Below are 14,343 nucleotides of genomic sequence, written 5' to 3'. Positions count from 1 at the left end.
TGATTCTATTTTGTGCTGGTAATGTGCTGCTGTAATACTGTGCACTCACCTAGGGAGGCCAGAATGAGTGTTTGGGACAGACCTGGCTCTTTTATCTGGTAAGGAAAGCTTCCCTTCCTTCTCTAAAACCACAGCCAGATCTTTACTGTGTCACTTGCTGGGACCTGGCCTCCCAGCACAGGTGACCTGTCTGTCTGTACCTACATTGACAGCTGGTGATGGCAAACTTTGTTCAGTTCAGTCCCCAAAGGAGATTCCCAGTGGAGCCCAGCCATCTGCTTGCCAAGGACTCTGAGAGGTTGCCTCAGTTCTCATACACCACGTTGGAAACATTAATGGACACTTGACCCTACTGGTTGCTGATGTGGGCGTCCACCACCACTGCAGCCCTATGTGAGTCCCTCTCTGATGTGCTTGGGGTAATTCCGACTGTGCTTCCCTCTAGGAGGACTTTCGGAATAAAGTTGAAGATTACATTAAGCGCTATGCGAGATGATGAAGGGAGATGGATGGCAGGACCATGGCTTCCACACTAGAGTTATCCTTAACTTCAACAACAACAACAACAGAACCAGCCCGGATTGTACTAGTCCTGTGTCCATGTTGTACTGAAGAAGAAAACTAACTTCATAACTTGTCCATGTTAAAAGGAGAGTTCAACATAAATACAGCAAGAAATTGTGTATGTTGGGTGAAAAAATTGTTTGCTTACTTTTAAAAATGTTTACTCTTCTGAACTGTACTGTATATCCTGTTGATGAGATATGCTTGAGAAGTTAAAAGAAATCACTATCGAAATTGTAATTACACTTTTTTTTTAACTCTTGCCTAGTTTGGAGGGGGGAAGACAAAAACCCAACCAAACAGATGAGGTGGCGTGCTTTTAGAACACTTCAAGTTGGCAATAAAATGGTCTCCTGTGAACCAAATCACAATCCTGTTGCCTTTGATGAGCAGAAACAATACAAGCTTTCTCCAAGAGTCATTCAGCTAAGGCTTAGAACTTGCCAGAATGCTAGTGCTAAATGATATTCTACTGCTGGTATTGAAATTCTTGATGATATTTAATGTTAAGGATGTTTTTGTCACACGTTTGGAATTCTTACATTGTTATTTTCAGCTCCTGTTTGGGCTACAGTATTTTTCTTTTGTTCCTAATTGTTGTGTGAAGTAGTTACGAGAAACACAGGCTAATCCCTAACTTAAGTAAATGTGTAGTATTAGTAAAACTATGTACATATATAAAGTATATATTATATATTTCTGTGAAAAATTAACAAAAGGGAGATATTTTTTTTTGTAAGAAATCTGCCTTTGGCTTTCCAATCTGGATGTGGTGATGGGGCATCAGACACTGTTTGATCTGATGAAGGTAATTCAAGCACCGTGACCTGGAGAATACCTAATTGTGTTCTTCAACATTCTGCACTGAAAGGGAATGACTAATAATGCAGCTGAGAACAAGAATGCACTGCACCTCTCTGAAACACTCCTGCACGCCTGGCTTTCTTGGTAATTAGAAGGGGTATGATGCTATAATCACCTTTTCTGTAAGTAGCTGTATATCAAACACAATGTGTGTGTGAGCGGAGATCTTCCACAAGAGAGTAGCATGTACTTCAGGAGTCACTTCAGAGTAAACGCTGTGAGGAGTTGCTGCCTCGTGTGGGCCAGAGCTCCTCACTACTCCTCCCCTGGGAATCCACTTGTGGGATCACACAGAGGAGGTGCAATGGAACGAGTCAAGCTTTTATAGATAAACCATAGAAATAAATGTTGGTGTGGTTTCATACAGAGCAAGTGTATGTGTAATGCTCGAGTGTTGATGTTTTTTTATCCCATGAGTACACTTTATTCTTCCCTGCTGTTTCTCTGCAGACACTGAAGGAAATCAAAACTTGTCTCCATCATCAGCATGGCAGACCTGGGCTGCAGATTTTAGGCATGCTGCAGCCTTGCTTAAAGGCTTAAGTTGTCCCTGTGCCTTTTCTCTTACAGCTTCACAGGCTCGTGTAGCTGTTACTGGAGGTCTAGGAAAGCAGATAAATGAAATGCAGGGATTGGCATGAAGGAGGAGAGCCTTATCCTGAGCTTCACCTTCGGGTAATGTTGCCACTGGGGCTAAAATGAAACATGGATCAGGATGTTATTTTAAGCAGGCAACTGTGGTGAGAGATTTTTGTTGCCGCAATAGAAATGTCAGGGAAGGTAAGGAATAGAAAGATTGGAAAATAGGTCTAGGTTTTGCTTGCCAAGTCAGAAGGATTTTCTTATTTTTCAAGCTGAAAACACTGAACCAGTTTGCTGTAACAAAGGTGAGTGTTCCTTGCTGTAGTGGCGCACTGGTACTGTTGTCACCTCCCATCCTTCAACAAAATGGGTGGAAGTCCCTGTTTCTTGGCTGTTGCCCGTGTCTGGCTCCTCACTCCTGCGTGGAAGCCATGGCAGAGCAAACGCAGGGTGCTGCTACAGAGAGCCAGGAGCAGCTGTGTCAGGGTATGCAGCAGGTTTGGGGTACAGCAGCCTGTGTGAGCACCGAGCCAGAGGTGCTGCCATCAAAGCCAGTCTCCCCCTCCCAGTACAGCCCTGCTGTATAATCCCTGCACCATGTTCTTGCTTACCTGGAGCAAATGAGCAGAATATTGAAGTTTGGATACTATTACATACTGTAGAAGGTGGCTGAGCAGCGGTTTCTTCCCATCCAGAATACACAGGGGCAGAAATCATCATAGATGATCCTGGATGATCCTCATCCTAGAAGAGCTCATCAGCTCATGGCCCAGGAAAATAAACTGAACTATTTCTTTCTGAACACAAGAAGCTGTTTGTTTTGGGGCTTTCTATTTTTATATATGTATATGTTTGTTTATATATTAATTACATTTGTATAGATGCAGCTTATTACACTCCTTCCAGCCACCCTCGATTTCTGCCTCTCACCAAAGCACTAAGCTGCGCACCACCAGGAGCACGTTTCTATCTGATCTCCATCCTGCACACCCACAGATCTTCTGCAATGGCAGAAGACAAAACTATCCTCTATGTCCCCAAAGCATTACCTATGCTCATGGCCAGTTGGTGGATGGAGGCTCCTGAGCCAACAGCACTTGTGCAGGAATTAACTTCTGTAACTTACAGGCAGCTTTTGTAACAATTTGCTGCTTTTTTTTCTTGTTTGGGCTTTGGTTTTTTATTTTGGGCTTGGTAGTTTTGTTGGTTTTTTGGTTTTTGGTTTTTTTTTTTCCCCATTTATTTTTATCATAGGCAGCTTATCATCTTCTAGAAAGCCTCTTCCTGGAGAAGAAAAGGCTCTTGGGGAGGCCTCAGAGCAGCTTCCATTGGTTGAAGGGGTGACAATAAATCTGGAGAGCTACCCCAAAGACTGTCTGTGGGGTGGAGGTCAATACTATTAAAGGGGAAGGTGAGGGGGCAGCCTCCAGGATCGCAGAGGCTGCTTTAGGGCAGTGAGGGGAGGTCCTCACAGAGGGGTGAGCACTGAGTCTTCACACCACAGATGGGCACCTGGTTTATTTATGTGTTTATTTGGGTAGGAAAAGCACCTTATTCCCGTTGCTCATTAGCATTGCCAAGGCCACCACCACCACCTCCTCCCACTGCCACCCTTCACCCATAGCTCCCCATCTCCAAGGCGAAACCCACCCCATGGGGGCCTCGGCCTTGTGCTACGGGAGAAGATGCCTTTCCTGGTGTAGAAAACAAAAGGGACAGGAGGAAGCCATGGTGGTCTCATTGCACCCAGACCCATCAACCTCACCATTACCTCCTGATGCCAGGCAAGTGGCACACGTGTGGTGCAGAGGAAGAGCTGTGGCACTGCTGTCTCTGCCTCCAGGGCTTGGTACCCCCAGTGATGCTCCTCTGCCAAGGTCTTCCCAAAACCAGAGACAGTCCAGAGGTGGTCCCTCGCCTGTGCCAGTGATGCTCTCGCTGCGTTTGCTCCTCCATACCACCAGCGCGGTCATCAGCAAGGTGACGAGGATGGGCAGCAGGATGAAGGGGCAGAGGATGCCATTGGGGGGGTCATGCAGTGCCCGGCCAGAGGGGGAGCAGTTCCTGAAGTACTGTTTGTGCACGGCCACGAAGAACTCATCCACCAGCCGGTTGGGCCAGTAGCAGTCGAGCCTCTCGGCAATGAGCGCCGTGCAGTTCGTCAGCTCCCCGTAGGTGCTGCAACACAGACAAGGGCACTGGGGTGGCACCAGGCACTAGCACCCTGACAAGGGCACTCCCCCATAGCATATAAAATGTTATATACTTTCTATTATAGATGTGTTTGTTATTTGAGAAGGCTGTGTGGAGACCTCATAGCAGCCTTCCAGTATCTGAAGGGGGCTACAAGGATGCTGGAGAGGGACTTTGCATCAGGGACTGTAGTGACAAGAGAGGAAGTTCAGGTTAGATATAAGGAAGAAGTTCTTTACAGAGAGGGTGGTGAGGCACTGACACAGGTTGCCCAAAGAAATGGTAAATGCTCCATCCCTGGCAGTGTTCAAGGCCAGGTTGGACAGAGCCTTGGGTGACATGGTCTAGTGAGAGGCGTCTGCCCATGGCAGGGGGTTGGAACTAGATGAGTTTTAAGGTCCATTCCAACCCAAACCAGTCTGTGACTCTATGTGGAACAGAGGCTGCTGGAGTAACAAAGTAAACGGCAGGGGCCTGAAATTAGATAAGTTTTATGGTCCCTTCAAGCCCAAACCATGCTATGATTCTGTAAGTAAATGAAAACAGAATTAATATTTATAGAAATAACTAGAAGCAAGTGTTGGGGTTTTTTGTTTGTTTTTGTTCATTTTTGCAGGATTCATGGTCAGTCCAGTGTTACCAGAAAATACCGCTTGGATTCACATAGCCATCTGGCACCTTTAGGGAAAGCCCTCCAGAAAACCCATCCTAAGCCACTAGCAGCTGGGCAAGCTGCTCTGCCTTCAGGGCTGTCCTGGGTTCAGCTGGCTGAAACCACGACAAGAGCAAAAGTTCAGCCAAAACGGGTTAACAGTGAGCACATGAAATCTACTTAAAATTCTCTCTGAATTGCCTAAAAACAGGGGGGTTGCACCTGAACCAACAGCATACACTTCTGAAGCTCATCTCTTTGCAGGTCCACAGGACCACAACCCATCCCACCTATCATCGGGCAGCACGTCCAGTTTTTAAGGCTATGCATAAAACCAACGTCTATATAGAACTGTTTCTTTCCCCATGCCAATTAGGCCTGATCCTACAGAAGCAGAGCAAACCAAACCCCAGCCAGCCAATTAAAAACTCACCTGGGGGAACAAATACTTTCTAAGCAGCTTCCCAGCTACTTGCTGCGGACTCTGCATCTCATCAGCCAGGTTTTCGGGCCGGCAGCAGTTGTCTAAGCTGTACCCACTGGCACACGGCAGCGCCAAAGGGAGCCCCCTCATTTAATTAATGGGGCGCCTGGAGCTACTAAAAGCAGCTTCTGCTCAGCATCCCAATGTGCCAAATTACCATTTCCCGTCCATCAGCATCCTTAGGAGATCTCGAGAGCTGAAGCATCGTCAGGAACCAGGGGGAGAGTGATAACAGAAAAGCTATTTTTAAAACTGAAGGGCTGTACAGCAGCTGGCTTAGCCCTTCCCCAGCTCAACCCATGCTTCTGTGTTGATCAATACCTGCTCCCATCATTCATAGGCAGGGAGTTAGAACTAGATGAGCTTTAAGGTCCCTTCCAACCCAAACCAATCTCTGACTATGATTTTCTGTCCTTTGCTTACACAAAGCACTACTTGACCATGGTAGTTTTATGAACATCCTACTAAAAGCAAAGCCAAACTCTCAGCTGTAGCTGGGTGTTTTAATTTCTTCCACTTTACCTCACAGACCCTTGCCCATCTATACACATGAGCTGCCAGCCACCACGCAGCCCATCCCTTGCCAGCTGCACGGGTCCTGAGCTGCTGCATCTCATGGTGTTCAGACAATGGTCCTTCAAGACTCAGTCCATCTTACGTCCTCACATGCAGAGCACCCAGACACATGGCACGGAGGGACCCTCTCACTACAGGTACATCACCATCTACCACAGGGATCCATTTGCTGGGATATGGATAAACCAGACTGGTCAAGCCCAGGCTGCTTTTTGCAATGCCTTGTCAGAAGGGATCAAGATGCCACTGGAGAGCAGCACTGTTGACGCCTGGGGCTGAGCATGCTCTTCCCTGCCACAGCCACAGTGAACATTCATCCCACTGCATCTCCAAAGCAGCACCCGGTTCACTCTCTCTCCCCATATGCAGAGCCACATTATGATGTTAGCACCACACTAGCATGGTCCCACTGGGAATTCAGCCTGTGCCAGTCGTGGAACATCTCAGGGGGTTGTTTCCCTACTCAGAACAGCTGCCCCTTGCCATCCTCAGCCCAGACCAGGTGAGCAAGGTCCCACCACCACACTCAGCCAGCCAAAGCTGAGCTGAGCTCTGGGAGCTGCAAGGATGATCACTCTTATTTCTGGTGTCTAGAAAGAGATGTAACCCTCAGGCAGAGAGTTAAAACTCTCCTTGGAGAGAGGGTAGAGTCAAGCTTTTGTCTCTCAGACAACCCTACAGCTCATTTGCAAGCCTCCATCTCCCAAAACACCATCTCCTCCAGCTAAGAAAAGGCGCAGACCTTCCAAAACAAAACCTCCAGAGATTTATAACCCTTCCTTTTGACAGAAAGCCAAATCGGTGTCATCTGGGCATTGCAATGCCTGGCAAAACACTCAGATCATTTTCTGGGGAGGACCTAAGAGATCTGAATGCCACCAACCCCAAATCAGAGGGGGTGTGCAGAGAAATACCTGCATCCTGTGTCCTTTTCTCCCTTGCCCCACAGACCAGGGGCTGTCTGTCCTCTAAATGCTGAGCGGGACGTTATGGCTGAAAGCTGGGGGTTAACCCCAGAGCAGATCACTGGCTGGGCTTCCAACAAGCTCCATGATGGCCTAGTTCAGTCAGGGTAAATGAGGCTGTAGAGAAGCCACTGGGCCATGGACCTGCACCATGGCATGTCCCCAACAGCCCTGCAGAGCAGCCAGAGGATCTAAGGATGTAACATCTACGGATGGTTGTCCCCAGATTCCCAACCTGCCTGGGAGCAAGAGGTAATCAAAGGAAGCACGTTCTTAATGCTGTTTGCCAGGGGCTATGTATAGGAACTGCAGCCCAAAGCTACATGCCATGTGGTGTTCATAACAGCCAAAAGCCAAGCTGCAAAACCTGGCTGGCATCAGAGGAGTTAGTTTAGATGGTATTTGGAACCACAGGATGCAACAGAAGTCTTTCCATCGGGCGCCTCTGTCCCCATGAGAAGGTATTTGAAACCCTTGCTGCTCGCAAGGAATGTACAGCAAAAATCCTGGGCAGAGCACTTGGGTTGGTCCAGCTTACCCCAGCCCTGAGGAGACCTTCGAGGAGAAGCATCCCTAAGTCATGCTCCCTTTTCGCAACTGAGCTGGGGCTGCTCCAGGATCTTTCCTGGTGCCAAGAACTGCCTGCAGCCCAGTGACAGCTCCCCCAGGAACAGCAGCTCTTGGGGGCTCGCCTGAGCTTTGAGATGGAGAGATTGAGGGATGCCCATGGCTCAAGTTGCGCTGAGCGTGGAGAGTGTCCTTAGCTCACCATGATGGCCAGCATGTCCCCCGAAACCACCAGACATGGGGAGAGAGGGAAAGGAGCAGCAGTTTGCATCCATGTCACTTCCCTCTTCTTCCACCCCTCCTCTCCCTGGCATTCCCTTAAATAGCAGCATCTTAATTTAAAATGCCTTAAAAGACCAGCCTTAATTACTAAAACAAATACAAAAATTGGGATTAGTTTGCTGATGTAGGAAGCACCGGGAACAGGGCAGGTTATCCCAAGCCATCCAGGGCAGGGAGACAGGCAGCCTGCCCTGAAGGGTACAGCTTTGCTTACTTCTAAATATTATTTTCCCTACCCAACATGAACTGTGATTAAAACTGTTTTCCCTGTTGCCACAGAAACAGTTTGGGCTGCAAGGATGCTGCAGCAGGAGGAGGCTGGGCAGCGTGGGGACCACATGGGGACGAACACCTGTGAGCAGATGGGGCTGGGCCGCTGGTGGGAAGCAATCGAGGCCTGATTTATGGTTTGATGGGATCTGAATGCTTACCCTGCTGTAAATCCTAAGCAATGCCTCTGGTTTTGTACCACTGCAACCCAGACCAGAATTTGATCTGCCATTTATTCCTCGCCAGCGCCTGGGTGTGGATGGTGTTACACCGTGGAGACCAGTTGGGGTTCGCAGGATCAGCAGCTCTCCCCTTTTGCCACAGGTACCAGGATTTTTCCTCTCCTCCTCAAACCCCTGTGCTTCAGAAGGAAAAAACCCAACCTTACAAAACTCAAAATGCAAGGCTTTCCTTTTGTGTTGTTAATTAAAAGAAGAAATTGATTTCTTCCTCTGCAAGGCTGCACGGCAAGTTTGCAGACATGCTAAAGGAGTATACAGCAGGGACTTGGCAACCTGAACATAAATAAGTAGATAATGAGGTAATAAGAGAGTGGGTCAATCTGTTTTCTATAAGATAATGGATAAATAATCCAAAGACACACAGTGAGTGTACTGACAGCTGTAAGAGCAGCCCCCAGGCAGGGGTAGGAGTGGGGCAGGGTACCAGGAGCTGGCAGCATCATCCCTCATTTCTGGTCCTGGCTGCAGCTGTCAGCCTGCACGCTCACACTGGGCAGCTCCTTCCCCACAGGATGAGGGGAAAGCATTCCCCGGAAATCTTTCAGCATGCCACAGGGCGGATATATTTGGAATGAAGGCGCCTGGCTCGGCTGGAGTGACGCCTGCAGCTGCAGCACCGCTCAGCACAATGAGCATCTCCCCATCCCACTTTCATGCAAAACCCCTGGCCACAGCCTGCCAGCAAGCCAAAAACATACAGGAAAACTATTGACAAGTCATCAGCTCCTGCTCATGGTGGGTGAGCAGCCGGCAGCCCAATCCCTCCAGCAGCCCCAGTGCCACATAGAATCATAGAAGCATAGGCTGGTTTGTGTTGGAAAGGACCTTAAGATCATCCAGTTCCAACCCCCCTGCCATGGGCAGGGACACCTCGCACTAGACCATGTCACCCAAGGCTCCGTCCAACCTGGCCTTGAACACTGCCAGGGATGGGGCATTTACCACTTCCTTGGACAACCTGTTCCAGTGCCTCACCACCCTCACTGTAAAGAACTTCTTCCTTATATCTAATCTAAACTTCCCCTGTTTAAGTTTAAACCCATTACCCCTTGTCCTAGTGCTGCCGTCCCTGATGAAGAGTCCCTCTCCAGCATCCTTGTAGCCCCCTTCAGACACTGGAAGCTGCTCTGAGGTCTCCATGCAGCTTCTCTTCTCCAGGATGAACAGACCCAAAGTAGCTGTGCCGAGGGAGACAACAGCTAATCCCAAAGCTCAACTGCTGTGCTGATGAATCGGGACCTGGAATCAAAATAGGCAAGTTGATCTTCAGGATAATCAGTCATGCACAGCTGAGCTCCCCATCAAAGCAGCTCAGCCACCACCACAGAGCAGAGGAGCCCACAGCACACCTCCAGCTAAACAATCATCTGGCTTTTGAATAAAAGAGCAGCCCTGGAAAACAAAACTCGGGATGCTCAGTCTAAATCACTCTCGGGCCAGGGATCCATGGGACACCACCACGGAGGGGCTCCATTTGGTCAGTGAGCAACCCAGCAGGCACCAGCACACAGGAGCATCCAAAGCCACGCCAGATCACTTGTGCTTTGGGGAGGAAAAGAGGGAAAGAAACCAAAGAACCCAAGGGAAAACACCTCTGAGCAGTCCTTCCCTCTTCCCAGGAGACAGTGTTCATGGCATCCCATTCCTGAAGCGTGTAACAGCTCACACAAGTTTCCCTGCTATATGGTAAGACTTGTATATGAAAAAACATCAACTTTCCCCAAATAAGTACAGCTAAGAAAGGCAGCAGAGCTCAGTGATGAGGGACCAACCTCAGAGAGTTGGTGCTTGTCCACAAGGTCCAAGCCCAACCTCGCCAAACACTCCTTGTACAGATAGACCCCTCCATTACACCTGAAAGCAGCAGTACCAGTAATGCAAGAGCTCAGTTAATACCTCTGAGGGTAAGATGGGAGGATAATCTGCAGCCTATAAATAGGACCAATAAACCACAATTACAAACTCCTCTGAGACAACTCATTTATCCAGATGTTCCCATCGTGTCATTCTCAATTGAGCAGTAAATGATGGGACTAACAGGCATTTCCCTGCTAAATGCCACATACGAGAAATCACAGCCCCAAACCAGATGCTGCTGATGGTACAGGGCCTGGCAGAGGCAAAACCTTCAAACATGTCTCCTTCTTGTTTCAGACAGGTTTCAAGCATCAAAATTCCTTTGGCTGGGGGAAGATATGGAGAGGAAACAGGCTCTAGGCCTGTTCCATTTTTTTGTCTCATGCCCGGTAGAAGCCCAGTCTTTCCCCTTAAAGCTAGAGGGGCCACCAGCCAGCCTATGCCACCCCTTACCCACTCCTGCTGGGACATCTGCTAACAGTGCTTTTTCTCCTAAAATCATAGAATCCCAGACTGGTTTGGGTTGGAAGGGACCTTAAAGCTCATCCAGTTCCAAGCCCCTGCCACGGGCAGGGACACCTTCCACTAGAGCAGGTTGCTCCAAGCCCCTGTGTCCAACCTGGCCTTGAACACTGCCAGGGATGGGGCAGCCACAGCTTCTCTGGGCACCCTGTGCCAGCGCCTCAGCACCCTCACAGGGAAGAGCTTCTGCCTCAGAGCTCATCTCAGTCTCCCCTCTGGCAGGTTAAAGCCATTCCCCTTGTCCTGTCCCTACAGGCCCCTGTCCAAAGCCTCTCTCCAGAAGGATTAAAGGGGGATGGTGAGTCCCAAGCACACCCAGGTAGCAGGGGTCTTGAGCAAGGTGACCACCCAAAATCCCTATCCTTCAAAGCAGCTTATTTGCAGCAGTAGCTAAGCTATTTCCACCTGATTTTCCCAGTGTCCTGAGGGCACAGGAAGATCAGAGGAATGTCATTGCTTAACTAAGCTCGAGCCTTGCTTTCATGTGGAGCAAATGGACTCACACAATCAAATTAAGCACTGCAAGTTTATCAGCATTTCCTCAAGTGCCTCAAGGATAACAAGTTTAGTGGAAACTATTTAGAGAAAAAAAACCAGGACATAGGAGCTTGTTCTTTAACAATCTCTTTAATACACTTCTGCTTCCTGTGCACTGGGTTTGCTGAAGGAAGAGACAGATTGCATCTCACCAGGGTTGCAGACAGCACCAAACCAAGACCAAAAGCAAAGTCCCACCTCTGGGACACACTCAGCCCCTGCACGGGGACAGCTCTGGTGGGATGGCTCCAGGGGTGGGAGCGCATCCCCAGCAAGGTGGTTATCCCTTCTACCATTCACCACATCTGGACCTCATCTGGATGCTGCCTGCAAAGGTATCAACAGAGGGGGACACATCCTGTGGAGACTCCCAAGGCCCTGGACATTTTTGAGGACCCGATGAGATATCTCAGAACCAGGAAACCTCCTACAGTCTTTCCACTCTCTTTTCTTCCCCTCCATTTTGTCACCAGTGAAAGGGAAGGAAAACCCAAGCTGTCCTTTTCAAAACCTATCTATATATGTATGTTTTCACACACACACACACATATATTTTAATTTGGCACAGAAGAAAGGGCCATGAAGTAAGAAATCAACCAAAGCCTTACAAAAAACTCCGATTTTTGTGCAAAACACTCATTGCACACAGCGAGATACACTCACCACTTCCAACAGACCTCGATCCCCACTTGTGTCTCAAGCCACTTTGTTTTCCCAGAGAAAGGCCACAGCACAACCATGCTGTATGATGTGGAAAGCCAGCTCAGAGTGGAGAACAGGCTTTTCAGGCCCTCACACCAGCACATGGACACCCCTGGCTGGTCTTTGCAACTTCAATCAAAACCATCTCACCAAGAGAATGATTTAAGCCACGGCAGTAATGAAAAACTCTGCTCTGATGTTTAGAAATAGGGAAGAGCCAAAATCAAACCAAAGACACGCAAAAAAGCCCACTCCAGAGCAGCTTATCCTTCTAGTTGCTAAGAAAAATCAACACACAACTTCTGGAAGCAGCAGGCAAACCAGCAGATCCAGTGGGATGGCCTGGGATTTTCTCACAGAGAGGGTCTGAAGGCATCTCAGTGGGTTGTGGGGTCTCCAAGCTGCGTTAAGGCATTTGGGACTGCCTGGAGAACCTGAGTACTGAGAAAATCAAGGAAAACCTCATGGAAAATATGTCCATCAAGCAGTGAGTCACCAGAAGATGTAATGGAGCCATGACAGGGTTGCTAATCTACTGCCTTTTAACACATTGATACGCAGCATATAGCAGGCAGCTGCAGTCTTCTATTGAAGCTCCATCACTGGGGCGTGTGGTTTCTTCATATGCACATAACTTTACTGAGCAAGGCCACCATCCTGATTTCCAAACACTGCTTAGGGTGGGCTCCTTGAAAGCCCATTTAACCGCAGAATGGCTGACGTTGGAGAGGACATCTAGAGACCCACCTTGTCTTCTCCAAATGCCCCTGATCAAGCAGGGCCACCTAGAGCTGCTTGCTTTTTTTAACATCTCCAAGGATGGAGACTCCACAACCTCACTGGGCAACCTGTGCCAGTGCTCCGTCACTCTCACAGAGAAAATATGTCTCCTGATGTTCAGAGGGTACCTCCTGTGCTTCAGTTTGTGCCCATTGCCTCTGGTCCTACCACTGGGCACGACCGAGAAGAGCCTGGCTCCATCCTCTTTGCACCCTCCCTTCAGGTATCTGTATACCTTAATAAGGTCCCCCTGAGACTCTCTCTTCCCAGGCTGAACAGCCCCAGCTCCCTTAGCCTTTCCTCATAGGAGAGATGCTTCAGACCCTTCATCATCTTTCTGGTCCTTCACTGGACTCTCCCGTACGTCCACGTCTCTCTCACACTGGTGAGCCCAAGACTGGACCCAGCACTCCAGGGGTGGCCTCACCAGTGCTGAGCAAAGGGGAAAGATCACTTCCCTTGGGTCTGCTTGGAGCACTCCTAATGCAGCCCTGGGCACCATTCACCACCTGTGCTACAAGGACACGTGTCTGGCTCATGTTCATCTTGATCTCCAACGGGACACTCAAGGCCTTTTCTGCTGAGCTGCTTTCCAGCTGGACAGCCCCCAGCGTGTCCTGGTGCCTGGGGTTGATCCTCTCCAGGTGCAGGACTTTGCACTTCCCCTTGGTGACCTTTGTGAGGTTCCCGTTTCTCCAGCCTGTTGAGATCCCTCTGGCTGGCAGCATGACTCAATGGTGTGTTACCCACTCCTCCCAGTAGCACTGACCCCTGGGTACACCACTGGTTGCTGGCCTCCGATTAGTCTTTGTCCAACAACCACCACCCTCTGGGCCTGCGCTGTTCAGCCATTTTCCAACCCACCTCGCTGCCTGTTCATCCAGCCCACACTTCATCAGCTTGTCCATAAGGATCTTAGGGCATACAGTGCCAAAAGCCTCACTGAAGTCCAGATACTGGACAACATCCACTGCTCTCCCCTCCAAGCACACCTTGTGGCCCCTCCGCAAGCAAACAGGAGAGAATTATCACATCCCAGGCTGGTTTAAGTTGAAAGGGACCTTCAAAGCTCATCTGGTCCAAACCCCCTGCAATGAGCAGGGACATCTTCAACTAGACGAGGTTGCCCAGAACCACATCAAGCCTGGCCTTGAATGCCTCCAGGGATGGGGCATCCATCACCTCTCTGGGAAGCCCCTTTGGCAGGGATGGAGCCAGGGCAGCATCAGCAGAGTGAAATGGCACATTTGTTCTCTGCCCTCAAAACTAAAACCCACCACTGACCTCCTCGCCCCCCAAAATCAAAGACAGGTGCAGGCGGGACAGGAGGGATCTTACTTACCCCACAGTCTCGTCCCAGTCACACCAGAGCCGCTGCCCGATGCCCTCCATGCTGAGCTGGAACTGCTTCAGGCAGTAGTGCCTGATCATCCAGCCGTAGTCTGCCTCCTGGCACGCTGTCGCCGCGATGAAGTGATGGGCTAGAAGACAGGCAAGGAGCAAGTGGGGTTAGTCCCTGCCTCCCACCGCGCGGTCCCCACACAGCTTTGCACACAGAGGGCATCTGCCAAAGCAAAGCTGAACTTCAAATCACACACCCCCCTCAACCAGCTCCTTCAAAACCTCCTTCTGGGGGGTTTATTTCCCTCTTCACCTCACTATGACCCTGCAGCATCATCCACCGTTACCCTCCCAAGTGCTTGA

The 14,343-nt window shown here is 49.4% G+C and overlaps 2 protein-coding genes across 2 annotated transcripts in view; one reads left to right on the top strand and one right to left on the bottom strand.

The window, feature by feature from the left end:
• The window catches only part of UBE2F (ubiquitin-conjugating enzyme E2F (putative)), a 68,670-nt gene extending 67,866 nt beyond the window's left edge, over positions 1-804 (top strand). Inside the window, exon 9 of the mRNA XM_010009942.1 lies at positions 446-804. Within this exon, the coding sequence (XP_010008244.1) occupies positions 446-496 (51 nt within the window). The 3' untranslated portion in view covers positions 497-804. The remainder of the gene's footprint in view (positions 1-445) is intronic.
• Positions 805-3,624: 2,820 nt separating this feature from the next.
• RAMP1 (receptor (G protein-coupled) activity modifying protein 1) lies at positions 3,625-14,127 on the bottom strand (the record flags this gene model as incomplete). Its single annotated transcript, XM_010009941.1, has 3 exons — positions 3,625-3,704; positions 3,782-4,188; positions 13,982-14,127. Coding segments are annotated over 3 exons (633 nt in total), but the record flags the coding sequence as incomplete, so codon positions are not given.
• Between the last annotated feature and the right edge of the window lie 216 nt (positions 14,128-14,343).

Source organism: Nestor notabilis, unplaced genomic scaffold (genome assembly GCF_000696875.1).
Source record: "Nestor notabilis isolate BGI_N333 unplaced genomic scaffold, ASM69687v1 scaffold12562, whole genome shotgun sequence".
Classification (NCBI taxonomy): domain Eukaryota; kingdom Metazoa; phylum Chordata; class Aves; order Psittaciformes; family Psittacidae; genus Nestor; species Nestor notabilis.
This window is presented reverse-complemented; position numbering and strand designations above follow the sequence as displayed.